General features: G+C 38.9%; 1 protein-coding gene across 1 annotated transcript in view; it reads left to right on the top strand.

Annotated features, from left to right (window-relative positions):
* The window catches only part of gldc (glycine dehydrogenase (decarboxylating)), a 218,040-nt gene that overhangs the window by 183,495 nt on the left and 14,515 nt on the right, over nt 1–20,030 (top strand). Inside the window, 4 exon segments of the mRNA XM_069920829.1 lie at nt 2,578–2,719; nt 4,392–4,503; nt 14,515–14,610; nt 16,039–16,211. Coding sequence (XP_069776930.1) covers nt 2,578–2,719; nt 4,392–4,503; nt 14,515–14,610; nt 16,039–16,211 — 523 coding nt within the window.

Genomic DNA, 20,030 nt, shown 5'->3' with positions numbered 1-20,030 from the left:
GTTATTAATTTTTATTCTCTGTATTGCACAGTTTTTTTACATTCATTATCTCTTTACAGTTCTTTATTTACATGTATACAACGAGTACAGTTTTATTTTGCACTAGCAATTCTCCAGAAAGAGAATCTCAGGGTTGTATGTGATGTGATGATCTGAATCTGAATCTGAAATCTGAAGATATTGAATTGGGGAAGGGTTAATTACAATGAGATAAGTCAGGAACTAGAGAGAGTGCATTAGGAACTGATGTTTTCGGGAGAAAGCATAAAAGTAATGTGGAGGATGTTGTGCAGGTTTCTGGGTAGGTTTGTCCCACTGAGACAGGGAAAAGATGGTATGAAAAAAGCAGTTGAGGCAGTTAATTAAGAGAAAGAAGGAAGTATACATTAAATGTAGGAATCAAAAAACAGAAAGGGCTATGATAGCCAGGAAGGAACTTAAGAAAGGACTTAAAGAGATCTTGAAGGGTACACAAGAAGGTCTTGGCAAATAAGATTAAGAAAACCCTAAGTCATTTTATGCTTTGTGTGAACAGCAGAAAGAGAGGGAAGGTTGGACCACAAGGAAAAAGGAGGCGGCATGCCTGGAACCAGCGGAGGTTGGGGAGGTCCTAAATGGATCTTTTGTTTCAGGGTTCACTAGAGAAAAGGATCTTAGTCAGGGTGAGGTCAAAATAGAACAATCTTATGTACTGGACTATACTGAGTTTAAAAGAGTGCTGGATCTTCTAGGATTGAAGAGTTCCCGAGACCAGACGAGATATATCCAGTTGCTATGGGAAGGGATCAAAGAGATTACTGGGACATTATTGGCAATGATCTTTGTGTCCTCTTTGGCCACAGGGGAGGTGCCAGAGGATTGGAAAATGGAAAATGTGGTCCTCTTGTTTAGAAAAGGTAATAGGGAAAATCCTGGGAATTTTACACCAGTGAATCTTAAATCAGTGGAGGGCAAATTGTTGGAGATGGTTCTTAAGGACAAGATTTATGAACATTTAGAGAAGTACAGTCTTTGTGAAGCAAAGGTTATGCCTCACGAGCCTAATTGAGTTTTTTGAGGACGTAATAAATGAAATTGATAAAGGTAGGGTGATAGTTGTGAATTTGGATTTTAATAATGCATTTGACAAGGTCCCCAATGGGAGACTCATTGAGAAAGTCATGAGGCAGGGGATCCATGGAACCTTGGCACTGTGGATTCAGAATTAGCTAGTTCCCTAATTCCTGTCTCATCTTATTGTAATTAGTAGTGGACGGAAAGTATTTGGCCTGACTAGTGGAATTCTGCAGTGATCTGTTCTGGAACTCCAGCTCTTTGTGATTTTTATATAAATCACCTGGATGAAGAAAAAGAGGGATTGGTCAGTAGGTTTGCAGATTATACGAAGGTTGGAAGTTTTGTGGATAGTGTGGAAGGTTGTCAACAGAAATATAGATAGGATACAGAGTTGGACAGAAAAGTGACAGATCGAGTTCAATCCAGTTTAGTGTGAGATGATGCACTTTGGAAGAACAAACCAGAAAGCAGAGTACATGGTTAATGGTAGGGTACTTAACAGTGAGGAAGAACAAAGATCCAAATCCATGGATCTTTCAAGATTGTCACGCAAGTTGATAGGACAGTTACGAAGACTGATGATATACTGGGCTTCATGAAACGGGGAATTAAGTTCAGGAGTCGTGAGGTTATGTTGCATCTCTGTAAATCTCTGGTGAGACCACACCTCATTACAGGAAGGATGTGGAAGTTGGAGAGGCTGCAGAGGAGATTTACCAGGATGTTGTCTGGATTGGAAAAACATGTGACACAAGGTTAGCAGAGCTTCAGCTTTTCCCTTTGGAGTGAAGAAGGAGGAGAGTTGACTTAATGGAGGTCTACAAGATTATGAGAGGCATAGATAAGATAGACAGCCATCACCTATTTCCCAGGGTGTTAGTAGCAAATATCAGAGGGCATGTGTACAAAGTGAAGGGAGGAACGAAGCGATCTCTAGTCTGCATCCAGTCTCCCCAGTGTAGATGAGGAGTAGTTTAGACACAGCTACAATGCAAAACAGGGGAGTTTTGGATTCCTTGCTGCATTAATTGACCAGGCAATGAGATTGCAGGAACTCAGTTAAAGAATAAAAAGAATCGTATTTGTTTCACTAAGTCTCTTGGAACAAAGCAAGTGCAAACATGGCTGTGAATCTTTCTGTACCGAGTTGCCAAAAGTACCTTCCCTTGCTCATGATGCCCTTATGTAAATCTTGTCAGAGAGTAAGAAAGGGAAAATAGAACCTATGGAGTTCTTGGTTTGAACAGGGTTAAACAAGAAAGTCTGCAGATGCTGGGGCGAGTGCAACATGCAAATGCGGGAGAAACTCAGCAGGTCACGCAGCATCCGTAATCACATGGCCACAGACCTTGAGAGCAGCAGGAATTATAGAAGGGAATTAAATGGCTCAGGCCCAAAACGTTGGCTATTGCTTCCTCTGGGTGCTGGATGACCTGCTGAGTTTCTCTACTGTCTTTATTGATGGAACTAATTTGCCAACCATGTGTAACTTCTTGTTTTCTTTCTTGCCGACATTTACAGAAAGAAACATCTCGCTCCCTACTTGCCCAGCCATCCTGTGATCCCCCCAGTATCTGACAGAGATGCCCGACCCCTAGGTACAATCAGTGCAGCCCCCTGGGGCTCCAGTGCCATTCTGCCCATTTCTCTGGCATACATTAAGGTACAGCACTCTTCTGTATTCTGTTTTTCCTCCACAGCTGAGTAAATGTTCTATTTCTATGTTATATTTCTCACTCTTGAATTAACCACTGCCTTAAATTCGCTTTTAATGAATTCCCAATTTCCCTGCACCCCAAAGTCTTTGTAAGCTATGCATTTTCTCACCTTGTATGAAGTACCATGGAAACCAGGAGTTGCTGATAGGACCAGTGACTGGAGAGACCAGATGCTGGAACCTAGAGCGAAAATTAAACCATGGGAAGGTGCTGGGTCTCTAGCTAAAACCTTGGCACATCCCTCATCTCCATAGATGCTGCTTGACCCAATGAGTTCTTCCAGCAGGTGGTTTTTTTTTTGCTCCAATGTCAGTGGGAACTAATGAACATACAATAATTTTAGTTGTGCTTGAAGTTTCTTCCAAATAGGCTGATTGGCAGTTTAATTCCATGAACTGATGGGTTGTCCAAGTGTCTGCCACTCCAGCTGGGCTTGAATTTGCTCCCACTTCCATTGCCATCCTTTCATTGGTTCATTCGTTGATGATTGGTAATGAAATTGAGGAATTGTTTTCCCCCTCTTCTTGTTGAGGAGGAAAACCCGATATTTGCAGCTCTTATTATGTATGAGCAGATTTTTTTTAAGATGAGTGCCATTAAATTCTATGTTTTTTTCAGTCCAATTACTTGCCAGTGAGGGTGCAAGATCCAAGGACTAATCTGGCTAAAAAAAATTTAAATGGCAGAGTGTTTCCATTCAATAGTTCTCTCTCCTTCAACTAACATCAGAAGGTGGGATGTGTGTGGGAGTGGAAAGAATAGTGAGGCCTAGAACTAGTAAATAGGGTTGTGGATTGTACTAATGTGGTAACAGGGAAATTATGACAGGCCTCAAGAGAAGAGCCATGGAATATAGCAAAGATGACTGCCAAGTCGCAGGAACTTCATTACTAGTACTCCTGTTACAGCATGCACACATTGTTGTCTTAGAAACTTGGGTTTATTGTTAAGTAAGTTACAATCAGAGCATGCACCCATTGTTGTAACAAATACTTAGACTTATTGTTTATTAAGATAAATGTGGATAATTAAGCAGTCAACCTTTATCTCACTAGTAATGAAGTTGAGCTACCTCCCACTCTGTAACCCAAACTTAATTTTACTGTTAATCAAGTTTCTGTAATTATGTCCATTGAGAGTATAAAATGTGCACCAAAATCTTGCTCAGGAGATCAACTTTGATTGGTCTCCTGATGCACATAATTTTTAATAAATCACACAATGTTTCAGACACCAACTCCACATGGCCTTTCTCCTACAGCATTGTGTCCTCAATCTGATGATGTACACTGACTGCAGTAATATGTAAATACCAATTTCACGAGGCCAACCTCCACATATATTTGGGTTTAGTAAGGGGAATATTTAGGGAGAGGAGAGAAATTGGTTGAGATAATGAAATGAGGGTTCATTGTCATATATACAAGTACAATGTACAGATGCAACAATGTCAGTGGGAACTAATGAATCTAGTTCAACAAATGCAATAAAATTCTTGCTGCAGGTATGGAAATTGCATAACAATAAGTATAAATTAAATAGCATCTTTTGGGAACTGTAATGTTCCTTGCTTGCAAATCTATAAGTGCTTATGTGATTTTTTTTTTCTTCACACAGTTAATGGGGTCAAAGGGGCTCCGCCATGCCACTGAGATTGCTATTCTCAATGCAAACTACATGGCCAAGAGGCTAGAAACGTTCTACAGAATTGTTTTTAGGGGAGTAAAGGGTGAGTTGTTGAAAGTTTTGAGTACTACATTGGTTATTTTAGGAAGCACAAGACTGTTTTGATTTCCTCTCTTTACATGAACACACTTTTAAAGTTGCATTTAGGCTAATGGTTAGCTCAACACTATTACAGTGTGCCAGTGACCTGGGTGCTGTCTGTAAGAAATTTGTACGTTCTCCCTGTGACCAAGTTTCCTCCAGGTTCTTCCCTCGTTTCAAAAGTGGTTAATTGGTCACATGGGTGTGTTTGGGCAGTGTAGGACAGAAGGGTCTGTTACCATGCTGTATCTCCAAATTAAGTGTTAGGTGGAAATCATTTCAAAAACTATGATGCAATGTATTTGGGGAAGGAAGACATGACAAAGGAATTTTTAAAAAAAATTTTTTTTTTCACACCATAAACCACATTGACCATGATACATACATTTTCCTTTTCAAATATATACAGTGTCATTTTCTCCCCTCCTCCCTCCTCCCATCCCACCCTCCCTACCTCCCCCCCCATCCATTTAAAGTACAAAATCTAAGATACATTAAACCAGTCAAACAATGTTGTCATTCAATAAAAATAAACAAGAAATTCCACTGAGTCAATTCTTTTCATTTCCTTCTCCTTTCGTTAATTTAGGTAGTGAATGTCCCCGGTAGGTTTTCTCTATTGTGTTTCATGTAGGGCTCCCATATTTGTTCAAATATTTCAATATTATTTCTTAAACTATATGTTATTTTTTCTAATGGAAAACATTTATTCATTTCTATATACCATTGTTGTATTTTCAAATTATCTTCCAATTTCCAGGTTGTCATAATACATTTTTTTGCTACGGCTAGAGCTATCTTAACAAATCTTTTTTGTGCATCCTCCAAATCAATTCCAAATTCTTTGTTTTTTATGTTACTTAGGAGGAAGATCTCTGGATTTTTTGTTATATTTTTTTCTGTAATTTTATTTAATATCTGATTTAGATCTTCCCAAAATTTTTCTACTTTCTCACTTGTCCAGATTGCATGAATTGTTGTTCCCATTTCTTTTTTACATCGAAAACATCTGTCAGATACTGTTGGGTCCCATTTATTTAACTTTTGAGGTGTAATATATAGGCTGTGTATCCAGTTATATTGTATCATACGTAACCTCGTATTGTATTTCTCATCATTTCAGAACATAACTTCTCCCATGTTTCCTTTTTTATCTTTATATTTAAATCTTGTTCCCATTTTTGTTTAGTTTTACCATTTGTTTCCTCATTCTCCTTTTCTTGCAGTTTAATATACATATTTGTTATAAATCTTTTGATTATCATTGCATCTGTAATCACATATTCAAAGTTACTTCCCTCTGGTAACCTCAGACTGCTTCCTAATTTGTCCTTCAAGTAGGATCTCAATTGGTAATATGCCAGCACTGTATCTTGAGTTATATTGTATTTATCTTTCATTTGTTCAAAGGATAATAATCTATTTCCTGAAAAACAATTTTCTATCCTTTTAATCCCTTTTTTCTCCCATTCTCTAAAGGAAAGGTTATCTATTGTAAAAGGGAGTAACTTATTTTGCGTCAATATTAGTTTTGGTAATTGGTAATTTGTTTTATTCCTTTCTACATGAATCTTTTTCCAAATATTGAGTAGATGATGTAATACTGGAGAACTCCTACGTTGTACCAATTTTTCATCCCATTTATATAATATGTGTTCAGGTATCTTTTCCCCTATTTTATCTAGTTCTAATCTAGTCCAATCTGGCTTTTCCCTTGTTTGATAAAAATCTGATAGGTATCTTAATTGTGCGGCTCTATAATAATTTTTAAAGTTTGGCAGTTGTAAGCCTCCTTGTTTATACCATTCTGTTAATTTATCTAGTGCTATCCTCGGTTTCCCCCCTTTCCATAAAAATTTCCTTATTATTTTCTTTAACTCCTTGAAGAATTTCTCTGTCAAGTGTATTGGCAATGCCTGAAATAGGTATAATATCCTTGGGAAAATGTTCATTTTAATACAGTTTATCCTTCCTATTAGTGTTAATGGTAAATCTTACCAATGCTCTAATCGTCCTGTAATTTTTTCATTAGTGGATAATAATTGAGTTTATATAGATGGCCGAGGTTTTTATTTATTTGTATACCTAGGTATCTTATTGCTTGCATTTGCCATCTGAATGGTGATTCCTTCTTAAATTTTGAGAAATCCGCATTATTCATTGGCATTGCTTCACTTTTATTTACGTTAATCTTGTAACCCGACACTTCTCCATATTCCTTCAATTTCTTATATAATTATTTTATTGATAGTTCTGGTTCTGTTAAGTATACTATAACATCATCCGCAAATAAACTGATTTTATATTCCTTGTCTTTTATTCTTATCCCTTTTATATTATTTTCTGTTCTTATCAATTCTGCTAGTGGTTCTATAGCTAACGCGATCAATAAGGGTGATAGTGGGCATCCCTGCCGTGTTGACCTGCTTAAGTTAAATTGCTTTGATATATATCCATTTACTGTCACTTTTGCCAATGGCCCCTTATATAATGCTTTAATCCAATTAATATACTTCTCTGGTAAACTGAATTTTTGCAATACTTTGAATAAATAATTCCATTCTACTCTGTCAAAGGCCTTCTCTGCGTCTAAAGCAACTGCTACTGTTGGCGCTTTACTCCCTTCTCCTGCATGAATTAAGTTAATAAATTTACAAATATTGTCTGTTGTGCGTCTTTTTTTAATAAATCCAGTTTGGTCTAGATTTACCATTTTAGGTACATACTCTGCTAATCTGTTTGCTAATAGTTTAGCTATTATCTTATAATCTGTGTTAAGTAATGATATTGGTCTATATGACGCTGGTGCGAGTGGATCTTTCCCTTGCTTTAGTATTACTGTAATTATTGCTGTTTTACATGAATCTGGTAAGCTTTGTGTTTTATCAATCTGGTTGATTACTTCCAGGAGGGTAGGAATTAATAAATCTTTAAATGTTTTATAGAATTCTATTGGGAATCCATCTTCTCCTGGTGTTTTATTATTTGGTAATTTTTTTATTATCTCTTGTATTTCTACTATTTCAAATGGTTCTATTAATTTATTTTGTTCCTCTATTTGTAATTTTTGTAGTTCAATTTTAGTTAAAAATTCATCTATTTTGCCTTCTTTCCCTTCGTTTTCAGTTTGGTATAATTGTTCATAGAATTCTCTACAGTTTTCCTTGATCTCCGTTGGATTATATGTGATTTGTTTGTCTTTTATCCTTGATGCCAATACCATTTTCTTAGCTTGTTCTGTCTTAAGCTGCCATGCTAGAATTTTGTGCGTTTTTTCCCCTAGTTCATAATATTTCTGTTTTGTCTTCATTATGTTCTTCTCCACCTTGTATGTTTGTAGTGTTTCATATTTTATTTTTTTATCTGCCAATTCTCTTCTTTTAGTTGTATCTTCCTTCATTGCTAATTCTTTATCTATATTTACTATTTCCCTTTCCAACTGCTCTGTTTCCTGATTATAGTCCTTCTTCATCTTGGTTTCATAACTTATTATTTGCCCTCTAATGAACGCTTTCATTGCATCCCATAGTATAAACTTATCTTTCACCGATTCCGTATTTATTTCAAAATACATTTTAATTTGTCTTTCAATGAATTCTCTAAAATCCTGCCTTTTAAGTAGCATGGAGTTTAATCTCCATCTATACATTCTTGGAGGGATGTCCTCTAACTCTATTGTCAATATCAAGGGTGAATGGTCCGATAATATTCTAGCTTTATATTCTGCTTTTCTTACTCTATCTTGCATACGAGCTGATAACAAAAATAGGTCTATTCTTGAGTATGTTTTATGTCTTCCCGAATAATATGAATATTCCTTTTCATTTGGGTGTTGTTTCCTCCATATATCCAAAAGTTGCATTTCTTCCATCGATTTAATTAAAAATTTGGTTACTTTGTTCTTTCTGTTAATTTTTTTCCCAGTTTTGTTCATATTTGAATCCAAATTCAGGTTGAAATCCCCTCCTATTAATATGTTCCCTTGCGTATCTGCTATCTTCAAAAAAGTATCTTGCATAAACTTTTGATCTTTTTCGTTAGGTGAATATATATTGAGTAGATTCCAAAACTCCGAATATATCTGACATTTTATCATTACATATCTCCCTGCTGGATCTATTATTTCCTCTTCTATTTTAATTGGCACATTTTTACTAATTAATATAGCTACTCCTCTTGCTTTTGAATTATACGACGCTGCTGTTACATGTCCTACCCAATCTCTCTTTAATTTCTTGTGCTCCAATTCAGTTAAATGTGTTTCTTGCACAAATGCTATGTCAATTTTTTCTTTTTTCAGTAAATTTACCAGTTTCTTCCTTTTGATTTGGTTATGTATTCCGTTAATATTTAAAGTCATATAGTTCAGCGTTGCCATTTCATACTTTGTTTATCTTCCCTTTCCGTTTCTGCATCATCACCTTTCCTTCTTATCCATTTCTGCTTTCTTGTTTTGAACACTTTATAAGACAACATTTCTAAAACATCAAACATTTTCCTTATTCTCCTATTTAAAACTTATTTAACTCCTTCTCCCCTCCCCCTCCTGAGCTGCCCTTTATCCCTTGTCGGGCAACCACATCTCCCCTCTCCATTTGGATTTGCGAATTCACTCGCAAATGTCAACTGATTTTGCAGTGACCGTAACTCCTTCCCACCCAGCCCCCCCCCCGGAAAAGATTTCAATTTTCATATGTAACAAAGGTCACTCTTAATTCCCTCCTTATTCCCTCTATTCCCTTTCCCTCCCTTATTAATTCTTGTCAATATATATATTTTCCTCCAAATACGGATACATTCATGTATACACACTATATATATACACACATATACCCCTATACACACATACATATAGTTCGTGGTCATTTTTACTCTCATTACATGTCTAGAGCGCATCGGATGTCCCCCAAAGTTCCTCAACATGATTATCCAACTGCACGAAAACCAACAAGGTCGGGTCAGATACAGCAATGAGCTCTCTGAACCCTTCTCCATTAACAATGGCGTGAAGCAAGGCTGTGTTCTCGCACCAACCCTCTTTTCAATCTTCTTCAGCATGATGCTGAACCAAGCCATGAAAGACCCCAACAATGAAGACGCTGTTTACATCCGGTACCGCACGGATGGCAGTCTCTTCAATCTGAGGCGCCTGCAAGCTCACACCAAGACACAAGAGAAACTTGTCCGTGAACTACTCTTTGCAGATGATGCCGCTTTAGTTGCCCATTCAGAGCCAGCTCTTCAGCGCTTGACGTCCTGCTTTGCGGAAACTGCCAAAATGTTTGGCCTGGAAGTCAGCCTGAAGAAAACTGAGGTCCTCCATCAGCCAGCTCCCCACCATGACTACCAGCCCCCCCACATCTCCATCGGGCACACAAAACTCAAAACGGTCAACCAGTTTACCTATCTCGGCTGCACCATTTCATCAGATGCAAGGATCGACAATGAGATAGACAACAGACTCGCCAAGGCAAATAGCGCCTTTGGAAGACTACACAAAAGAGTCTGGAAAAACAACCAACTGAAAAACCTCACAAAGATAAGCGTATACAGAGCCGTTGTCATACCCACACTCCTGTTCGGCTCCGAATCATGGGTCCTCTACCGGCACCACCTACGGCTCCTAGAACGCTTCCACCAGCGTTGTCTCCGCTCCATCCTCAACATCCATTGGAGCGCTCACACCCCTAACGTCGAGGTACTCAAGATGGCAGAGGTCGACAGCATCGAGTCCACGCTGCTGAAGATCCAGCTGCGCTGGATGGGTCACGTCTCCAGAATGGAGGACCATCGCCTTCCCAAGATCGTATTATATGGCGAGCTCTCCACTGGCCACCGTGACAGAGGTGCACCAAAGAAAAGGTACAAGGACTGCCTAAAGAAATCTCTTGGTGCCTGCCACATTGACCACCGCCAGTGGGCTGATAACGCCTCAAACCGTGCATCTTGGCGCCTCACAGTTTGGCGGGCAGCAGCCTCCTTTGAAGAAGACCGCAGAGCCCACCTCACTGACAAAAGGCAAAGGAGGAAAAACCCAACACCCAACCCCAACCAACCAATTTTCCCTTGCAACCGCTGCAATCGTGTCTGCCTGTCCCGCATCGGACTGGTCAGCCACAAACGAGCCTGCAGCTGACGTGGACTTTTTACCCCCTCCATAAATCTTCGTCCGCGAAGCCAAGCCAAAGAAGAAGACATGTCTTCATCTCTCTGCTTGTTTTATAGTTGTTCTGCAAATTTTCTTGCTTCCTCTGGATCTGAGAATAGTCTGTTTTGTTGCCCTGGAATAACTATTTTAAGTACCGCTGGGTACTTTAACATAAATTTATATCCTTTTTTCCATAAGATCGTTTTTGCTGTATTGAACTCCTTCCTCTTCTTCAGGAGTTCAAAACTTAAGTCTGGATAGAAAAAAATTTTTTGACCTTTATATTCCAGTGGCTTTTTGTCTTCTCTTACTTCATTGCTTTCTCCAATATATTTTCTCTTGTTGTATATCTTAAGAATTTTACTAATATGGATCTTGGTTTTTGCTGCGGTTGTGGTTTCGGGGCTAAAGTTCTATGTGCCCTCTCTATTTCCATTTCTTCTTGTAATTCTGGTCTTCCTTGGACCCTGGGGATCCAATCTTTTATAAATTCTCTTATATTCTTGCCTTCTTCATTTTCCTTAAGGTCCACTATCTTTATATTATTTCTTCTATTATAGTTTTCTATTATATCTATCTTCTGAGCTCTTTAACTTTTTTTATTAGATTCTTCTAATTTCTCTTTTAAATCCTCTACTTCCATTTCTACATTATTTCTCGTTCTTCCATATTTTCCACTCTTTTTCCTATCTCTGACATGACCATTTCTATTTTATTCATTTTTTCTTCTGCATTCTTAATTCTTCTTTTTATCTCATTAAATTCTTGTAATTGCCATTCTTTCACTGATTCCATATATTCTTTAAAAAAAGATATATCCATTGTCTTGCCTTTCTCTTCTTCTTCCATTTCTTTCTGTTCTTCTTCTTCTTCTTCCTCTGGGTTGACCATCTGTTGTTTCCTTGTTTTCTTTTTACCCTCTTCTTTCTTGTTGTTGTTATTTTCTGTGTTCTGCACCTGCTGCTGTGTTGCTGTGGAGATCGACTCCGCAGCTGTTCCCCCCTTCCATCAGTGTGTTTTTTTTCATGCGCGCTTGCGCACTTTTACTCGGCTCTGCGAGCCATTTTTGTAGTCCCGAGCCCAGGACTTCCACTGACCTGAGTGAACAGGCTTCTCTCTCCGCGGCGGGCCTCTTCGGACAGGTAAGGCCTTCACCTTCTTCTTCCGACGTTCTTTCTTCCTCTTTTCTTCCCGTTGTTTTTGACTTTTCTCTCTTCACTGCCATTTTCTTCTCACCTTTATTTTTACTTTGTTGTAAATTTTAATCTTGTACCTTTGTGCTTTGTGTGGTGTTTTTAAACTTTTCGGGAGAGGGCTGGAATTCCCTGACCGGCCACTACTCCATCACGTGACTCCTCACAAAGGAATATTTGATGAATGTTGCAGTACTGAAGAGGGATGGATGATGTTGGAATAAGATCCACAGATCATCGAGGTTAACAGGGCAGGTTAACTTGATTAAAGTTGGGAAATGAAACACTAATCAAGACAAAGCAGGAGTACTGGACTTCTCTTCTTATGACACCTCTGTGATCAGATGTGGGTGGAGTTTAGTTTTATTGAATAACTAGTCAAGTTCGGCTTGTTTAAGCAGAGAAGTGGAGGTTTAATCAAGGTGTATATAATTAGGAGAGGCCTGGATTACAAGTGTCTACCTTCCTGAGGAGAAGAATCAATAATTATGGATACAGTTTTAAGATGACTGGTTTAAAATAATTGGGGAGAGTTGAGGAAAAAGATGTTTCACCTGAAGAATATCTAATGCAGAGTCCAAGAGGATGGTGAAAGCAGAAATGAACATCTTCCAGAGGTATCTGAATGGCTATAACCTAACACATTGAGGTGGAAAGTAATACTAACCTAAAGAGTGGTGTAACTAGATCTGCTCCCTTATAGCACCAGGGACCTGAGGTTTAAGCCGTGGGGGGAGTCTGCATGGAGTTTGCACGTTTGACTGTATGAGATTCCTCTGGGATGTCCGGTTTATTCCCATGTCCCAAAAACCTGCAAGATGGTGGTTAATTGCAGACCCTGCCGAACCCCCCCTCCCCCCAACCCCTGCACCTGCCTCCACAAACCCCCCCCCACACAAATGAATTTCTCCCAGTTGTGCAGTTGAGCGTTAGAATCTGGGAAAAGGGGGAATTGAGAATGGGAGAACTAAAAAGATGGGATTAATGTCAACCAGTGTAAATTGTTAAACTAATTCCCTGGTCTGGAGGGCCTCATTTGTACTGTATCTCTCTTATTTTGATTAATGATTGCTTGGACATTTTCGAACCTCTACGTTGCAAATTCCTTCAATTCAATGTATTCTACATGGAACAGTACAGGAATAGGTTCTATCTGCGAAACATGATGCCTAAATTACAAAATCTCTGTTATTTGCACATGATCCAGATCCCCCCCACCCCCCTCCCATCCCTTACATAGTCATGTGGCTATCTAAACACGACCAATAGCATCTGCTTCCACCACTCACTTCAGCAGCCTGCTCGGGGCACCTACCTCTTGCTGTGTATATAAACCAAACCTTTCTCCCTCACACTTTGATCATATGTCCTCCAGTATTTAACATTTTTACCCTGTGTGTGTTTTAAAAAAATTTTTTTTTAATTGGACTGTCTACCCTATCTATGCCTCTCATAATTTTATAAACTTCTATCAGGTCTTTCTTCAGCTTTTGTTGCAGAGAAAATAATCCAAGTTCGTCCAACCTCTCCTTGTAATTCATTCCCTCTAATCCAGGCAACATCTTGGTAAATCCCTTCCATGCTCTTTCCAAAGCCTCCACTTTCTCCTTGTAATGGGGCACACAATGCTCCAAGCATGGTCTACTGGAGTTTTTTTTTTTTGCTGCACCATGCCTTGTATGCAATGCCCTGCCCAATGAAGGCAAACATGTCCAGTTTATCACCATATCTACTTACATGGCCAAATTCAGCGAGCTATGGATTTACATCCCCAGATCCCTTTGAATTTATACATTGTTACAAGTTAAGTACATTGTAAATTGTCCATTTTCCCCTTATATTTGACTTCCCAAAGTGCAACACCTCACACTGTGCACACAGAACAAAGAACAGCACAGCACAGACCCTTATACCCACAATGTTGTGCCAACCTGTATAAACCTACTCCACATCAGTCAATCCTTTCCCAACCTCCCTGCCCATTACCCTCTATTTATCTTACTTCCATGTGCTTATCTAACAGTCATTTGAATGTCCCTATTTGTATCCACCTCCACCAACACCCTTGGCAATGTATTCAAGGCACCCACCACTCTCTGTTTAAAAATAAAACCTTCATCTGATGTCTTCCTTAACTTGCCTCCACCATCCTTAAACAGATGTACTCTGGTGTTGGCCATTGTTGCCATCATGGGGAGAAAGGTGCTGGCTGTCAGGATTAAATTCCATCTGCCATTTCTCTGCCCACATCTGTATCTGATCTATTTTATGCTATACCCATTGAAAGTCTTCCAAAACTCCACCAATCAATTTTTGTGTTCCCAAATGCCAACATTTTCATCCAATCATTTATATATTAGCACAAACCACAGTGAGTTCCAACACTGATCCCAGTGGCACACAGACCCCCAGCTAGAGTCACACCTTTCCTCTGCTGCCCACTGTCCTTCTACAGGACAGCCAATTCTGAATCCAATCTATCAATTCATCATGGATTCATGTATCTTTACCTTTCTAGATAAGCCTGCAATGAGGGACCTTGTTAAATCTCTTACTGATGAGAATTTTGAAAATTTCATTCTATAATGTGAAGATCAAGGCAGGTAAAGTTCATTGACGTATGTTTCAACAGGTTACGTTGCTCATGAATTCATTTTGGATGTGCGGCCATTTAAGAAAACTGCAAACATCGAGGCTGTGGACATTGCCAAGAGGCTGCAAGATTATGGTGAGGTGCTTTTTTTTTCTCCCTTTTGCCAGTTGGTTGAATTTTAAACTAATTATTACCTGTTCAGATCTTCTGAGGAGCTGAATCTCAACACATTTAGCTAAATTTCTATGAATCTTTTATTACAACATACTACAAGCATATAGCAATAGGAAGGTTTGTTTGTACCTTTGACAAGATTGTGTTAAAAGAGCAGAGAGAATTAAATGAGGATCAGGGCAGGTGTTGAAATATTTTGAACAGGTCATGATTACAGTATGGATTTTTTTAATTACTGGGAAGTACACGTGTTCTGGGATTGGAGAGGATACTAAGTAATAAACGGTATTTAAATTTAGACATAAAGCACAATAACAGGCCATTTCGACCCTTGAGTCAGTGCTGCCCAAGTTACACCCTATTAACCTACACCCCCAGTACATTTCGAACGGTGAGAGGGAACCAGATCCTCTGGGGAAAACCCACGCAGACACGAGGAGAACATACAAACTCTTTACAGATAGCGCGGGATTCGAACCCTGGTCCCGATCGCTGGCACTGTAAAGGCATTGCGCTAACCACCACGCCAACAATACACCCTATTGGGTTTTAATATAGAGAAAAACAGAAACCAGCTGCTGGATTCTTGAGCAAACAATGAGAAGCTGAAGGGACTCAGCAAGTCAGGCAGCATCCGTAGGTAGAATTGGTCAGTCAATGTTTTGGGGTTGGGATTCTTTATCGAGACCAAAGTAAGAAGGGATAATAATGAATGTGAAGGGGGAAAGAAGATGAGGACTGGCTAAAAGGTGACAAAGTATTAGTCAGAAGGTGGAGAAATTTGGAGAGGGGTGTGGGTTATTAATGGAAAAGTAAGAACAAGTAGAGATGAAATCAATTGAACAAGATGGAGGTGAGGGTGACATCAAATTATAAAATAGATGTTCGTGCTATTGGGTTTAAGACCATCCAGGAAAAAATTTGATGTATTATTCCTCAAACCTATATTTGGCCTCACCCTGGAGATGGATGAGGCAGAGGACAGACAAGTCTGCATGGGAATGATTGGGGAAGCTGAAATGTTTGGCTCTGGAAGTACGAGCTTCAAACCTCAGGTGGAGCACAGGCATTTGATGAAGAGGTCACCTGATCTGCATTTTGTCTCACTGATGTAAAGGCCACACCAAATGCAGTAGATAAGCTGGGCAATGTGCAGGTAAGGCTCTGCCTCCACAAGGTCTGTTTGTGGCCCTGGATGGAGGCGAATGTAGCTGAGACAGAACAACCATGGCAGGCTTGATGAGCTGAGTGTCCTATGCCATTTTATGCTGCTTCAGTGTTACTGGTGAAAATATAAAGGATTCACTGCTGCCAAATAAAACACTTGATGACATCTAAACATGCACCTGACCCTCTCTGTCAAAGTCACTCAGCTTTTGTTTCTTGCAGGGTTCCATGCCCCAACCATGTCCTGGCCGGTTTCTGGCACACTCATGATAGAGCCAACCGAATCGGAAGATAAAGCTGAGATGGATCGATTCTGCGACGCTATGATCAACATCCGACAAGAAATAGCGGATATTGAGGAGGGAAGGATGGATGTGCGTGTAAACCCACTCAAGGTAAATCAAGGAAAGAACCCCTTTACCCAAGGACCATATTTGAATTGAGTGTTTGAATCCAGAAACTCATTGGTTCTTGCAGAGGATCATTAATCATTGGCGATGATTAGTTTGGCCTTGTGTCCAGTGTTTGCAAGCCAACTGGCTTTGTCAGGTCAGTGGCACTGAGCTTCTGGGAACGTCTTGCTGAGGAGAGGTGGAAAGATGGGGGTGCCATTTTATGTACAAGTTTCAACAGGTGGTAAGTAGAAGGGGAAGTGGGAGGTTGGGGTGGTGTTATGCAATGGGTATAGTGTGGGGGATGGGGAGGGGTATATGGACCCACACAGGGGAGGTAGAACACAACTTGGGGGATCAATGTATTCCAGATTTTCAGCACAAGTAACTCTCTAACTCGTGTGGGCCTCAAATTAAACAGCATTGGTAGGATCTGTAAATGTTGCACTGAGCACAGCATGGGCACAGCTGACTCCAGAAATTGGTCCATTTGTTCTCCAAGTACTGCTCTTGAAAGGAAATGGCTGGTGAGTGTCTGGTGTGACCAGTGTGCAACTCAAATTGTAAACCAGCAGAGTTGCTGGGGAAATGCATGCAGTGGCATACAAGTTTATTACAGGCAAAAGAATTTCTAAAGTGGCTTCCAGTCAAACCTACATTTTAGAGTTTATTGATTTAAATCAGGGAGATTAAGATCTTTATCTATATTATAGAGAGAGTTAAACCTTTAAGCCCTTGCCTAAGAAAGGATGTAGTAGTGTTGAAGGTCATCCAAAGGAGATTCACCAGGCTAATTCCTCAGATGACAGGGTTGTCCTATCGAGAAAGGTGGGATAGTTTGGGTTTGTATTCCTTGGAGCTTAGAAGAATAAGTAGTGACCTTATTTAAAGATACAAGTACCTAAAGGAGTTTCAACAGTTGCCAAGATATTTTCAGAAGTAGACAGGGTGCAGAATCATTTATATTGGGAATCCATATGCAGCTCTGGTTGCCCATTTATAGAAATTTTGTCATAAGCTAGAAAGGAGGCAAGAAAAGTTCATAAGGTAAATGGTAGAGTAGTGAGAAGAACAGAGGGCTCTGAGAATACAGCTACATAATTCCCTGAAAGTGGCGTCACAGGAAGATAAAGGTCGTGAAGACAGTTTTTGGCACTATGGCCTTCAAAAATTGAAATACAGTAAAAATCCCCATTTTCCAGAATTCAAGCTACCAGCAAAAAAAGTTGTGGAAAATTAATAGGCAAAAGATATAAATTTTTTAAATTGCCCCCCACCCTCACCTCCCAGCAGTCAGCTTGCCAATCCACACAACATGCTGTCTCAAGCAACTGACAAATTCACTTATCTAGCATCTATTAATCCCCATAGGTGTCAGATTTAGGGAATTTTGCTGTATTGAATACAGGAGTTGGGATGTTATGATGAAGTTGTCCAATACTTCGGTGAGGCTAAATGTGGAGTATTGTTTGCAGTTTTGGTCACCCATCTATAAGATTGAAAGAGTGCAGAGAAGATTTGCAAGGATGTTGCATGGGTTATATAGGAACTGAGCTACAGGGAAACATTAAACAAATTTGGACTTTATTCCCTGGAACATCAGAGAATGAGGGGGAATTTGAGACAGATATACAAAATTATGAGGGGTATAGAGAAGAGTAAATTCAAGCAAGCTTTTTCCACTGAGGTTAGAACTAAAGGACAAGGATTAAGAGTGACAGGTGAGATGTTTAAAGGGATTAGTAAGGGGAACTTTTTCACTTAGAGAGTAGTGAGAGTGTGGAACAAGCTGCCAGATGAAGTGGTGATTGCGGGCATGATTTTGACATTTAAGAAATAGGTACATGGATGGGAGAGGTATGGAGGGTTATGAACTAGGTATATGTTGATGGAATTAGGTAAACTAATAGTTCAACACTGGACTAGATGGGCTGAAGAGCCTTTTTCTGTGCTGCAATGTTCTGCAAGGATGTTGGTGGGACTGGAGGGATTGAATTATAAGAATAGGCTTGTACTTTTCTCTCATAGGAAGCTGAAGGAGGACTTTATAGAGGATTGTATAGTCACAGGTGGCATGGTTAAGCTAAATAGTCATTGACATTTTCCCGGGTAGGGGAGTATAAAGCTTCAGGGCAGAGACTTAAGGTAAGAATTAAAATCTTAGAGGCATCTTTTTCACAATGTGGATGGTAGGTATATAGAACGAGCTGCCAGAGGAAGTGTAAAGGTGGGTACACTTGCAAAATACAAAAAAAATACTTGGGTAGGTATCTGGATAGAAAAGGATTAATGCAAAGGGTCAAATGCAAGCAAATGGAACATTCATATAGGTGCCTTGGATGGCACAGACAAGTTGGGCTGAAGGGCTTGTTTCCTTGCTGTAAAACTGACTCTAATAAAAGGACATAGTTTCAAGAAGAGGACCAATCCAAGATGCACAGGAATTGCTAAGGGATGGTGAATCTCAAGAGGGTTGTAGAAGGACTATATATGGTCAAATTTGTGTAAAATTGGTGGTTGTGGAGTGGAGAAGGAGTGGAGGCCTTAAGGAGATCAGCCATGTTCTTTTTTAAATATTTTTTAAATTTTTCACACTATGAACTATATCAACCAAAATATGTACAAACGTTTCTCATTAAATTTACACTGTGGTCTTTTCTCCCCTTTTCCTCCCTCCCCTCTACCCACCCCCCTCCAAAACCCATAAATATTCAACATGTACGATACAATAACATAAAACAATATCTTCACACAAAGGAAAATAAACAAGAAAAATGCATCATCTATTTATTACACACTGAATCTAGTCGTTTGTCTTCTTATCATTTTCATTCTCATTTTAGGAGATAGAGGTCGTAGGCAAGCTCTCTCTGATATGTTCCATGTATGTTTCTCAAATTTGTTCAAACATTGTGACATTATTTTTAAAATTATGTTATTTTTTCCAATGGAATACATTTATTCATTTCCATGTACCATTGCTGTATACTCATGCTCTCTTCCATTTTCCAAGCTATCGCTAAGGCTATCATAATGAATTTTTTTTTTTGCACTTTATCCAATTTGAGGCCTAATTCTCTACTTTTTATGTTACTTAAAAGAAATATCTTTGGTTTTTTTGGTATGTTATTTTTTGTAATTTTATTTAGTATCTGATTTAGTTCTTCCCAAAACATATTTACATTCGAACATGCCCAAGTTGGATGTAATGTTGTTCCCATTTCCTTCTATCCGATAATGTTGAATCCCATTTTTTAAATTTTTGAGGAGTAATATATTCCCTGTGGAACCAATTTTACTGTATCATACATAACCTTGTGTTTATTGTATTCTTTATAGTTCCAGAACAGAACATAACTTTTCCCATACTTCATTTTTTATCTTCATGTTTAGATCCTTTTCCCACTTCTGCTTAGGTTTATAGTTTATTTCATTTTCCTTATCTTGCAGCTTAATGTACATGATGTTGGTTATAAATCTTTTAATTATCATTGTGTCTGTAATCACATATTCAAAGCTGCTTCCTTCAGGTAATCTCTAGCTGTTTCCCAAATTATCCTTTAAATAAGCTTTCAATTGATGATATGCAAACATTGTACCATGAGTTATTCCATATTTGTACTTCTGCTGTTCAAATGTTAATAAATTATTTCCCAAAAAACACTTTTCTATTCTTTTGATTCCTTTTCTCTCCCATTCTCTAAAGGAAAGGTTGTCTATTGTAAAAGAGATTAGCGGACATCCCTTTTTATTAATTCCTTTTCTGTACTTACAATCTCCCTTTCCAACTGCTCTATTTCCTGATTGTAGTCCTTTTTCATC

This window comes from Narcine bancroftii, chromosome 1, assembly GCF_036971445.1.
Source record: "Narcine bancroftii isolate sNarBan1 chromosome 1, sNarBan1.hap1, whole genome shotgun sequence".
Taxonomy (NCBI): domain Eukaryota; kingdom Metazoa; phylum Chordata; class Chondrichthyes; order Torpediniformes; family Narcinidae; genus Narcine; species Narcine bancroftii.
Note: the sequence above shows the minus strand (reverse complement) of the source record. Positions and strands in the feature narration are given on the sequence as shown.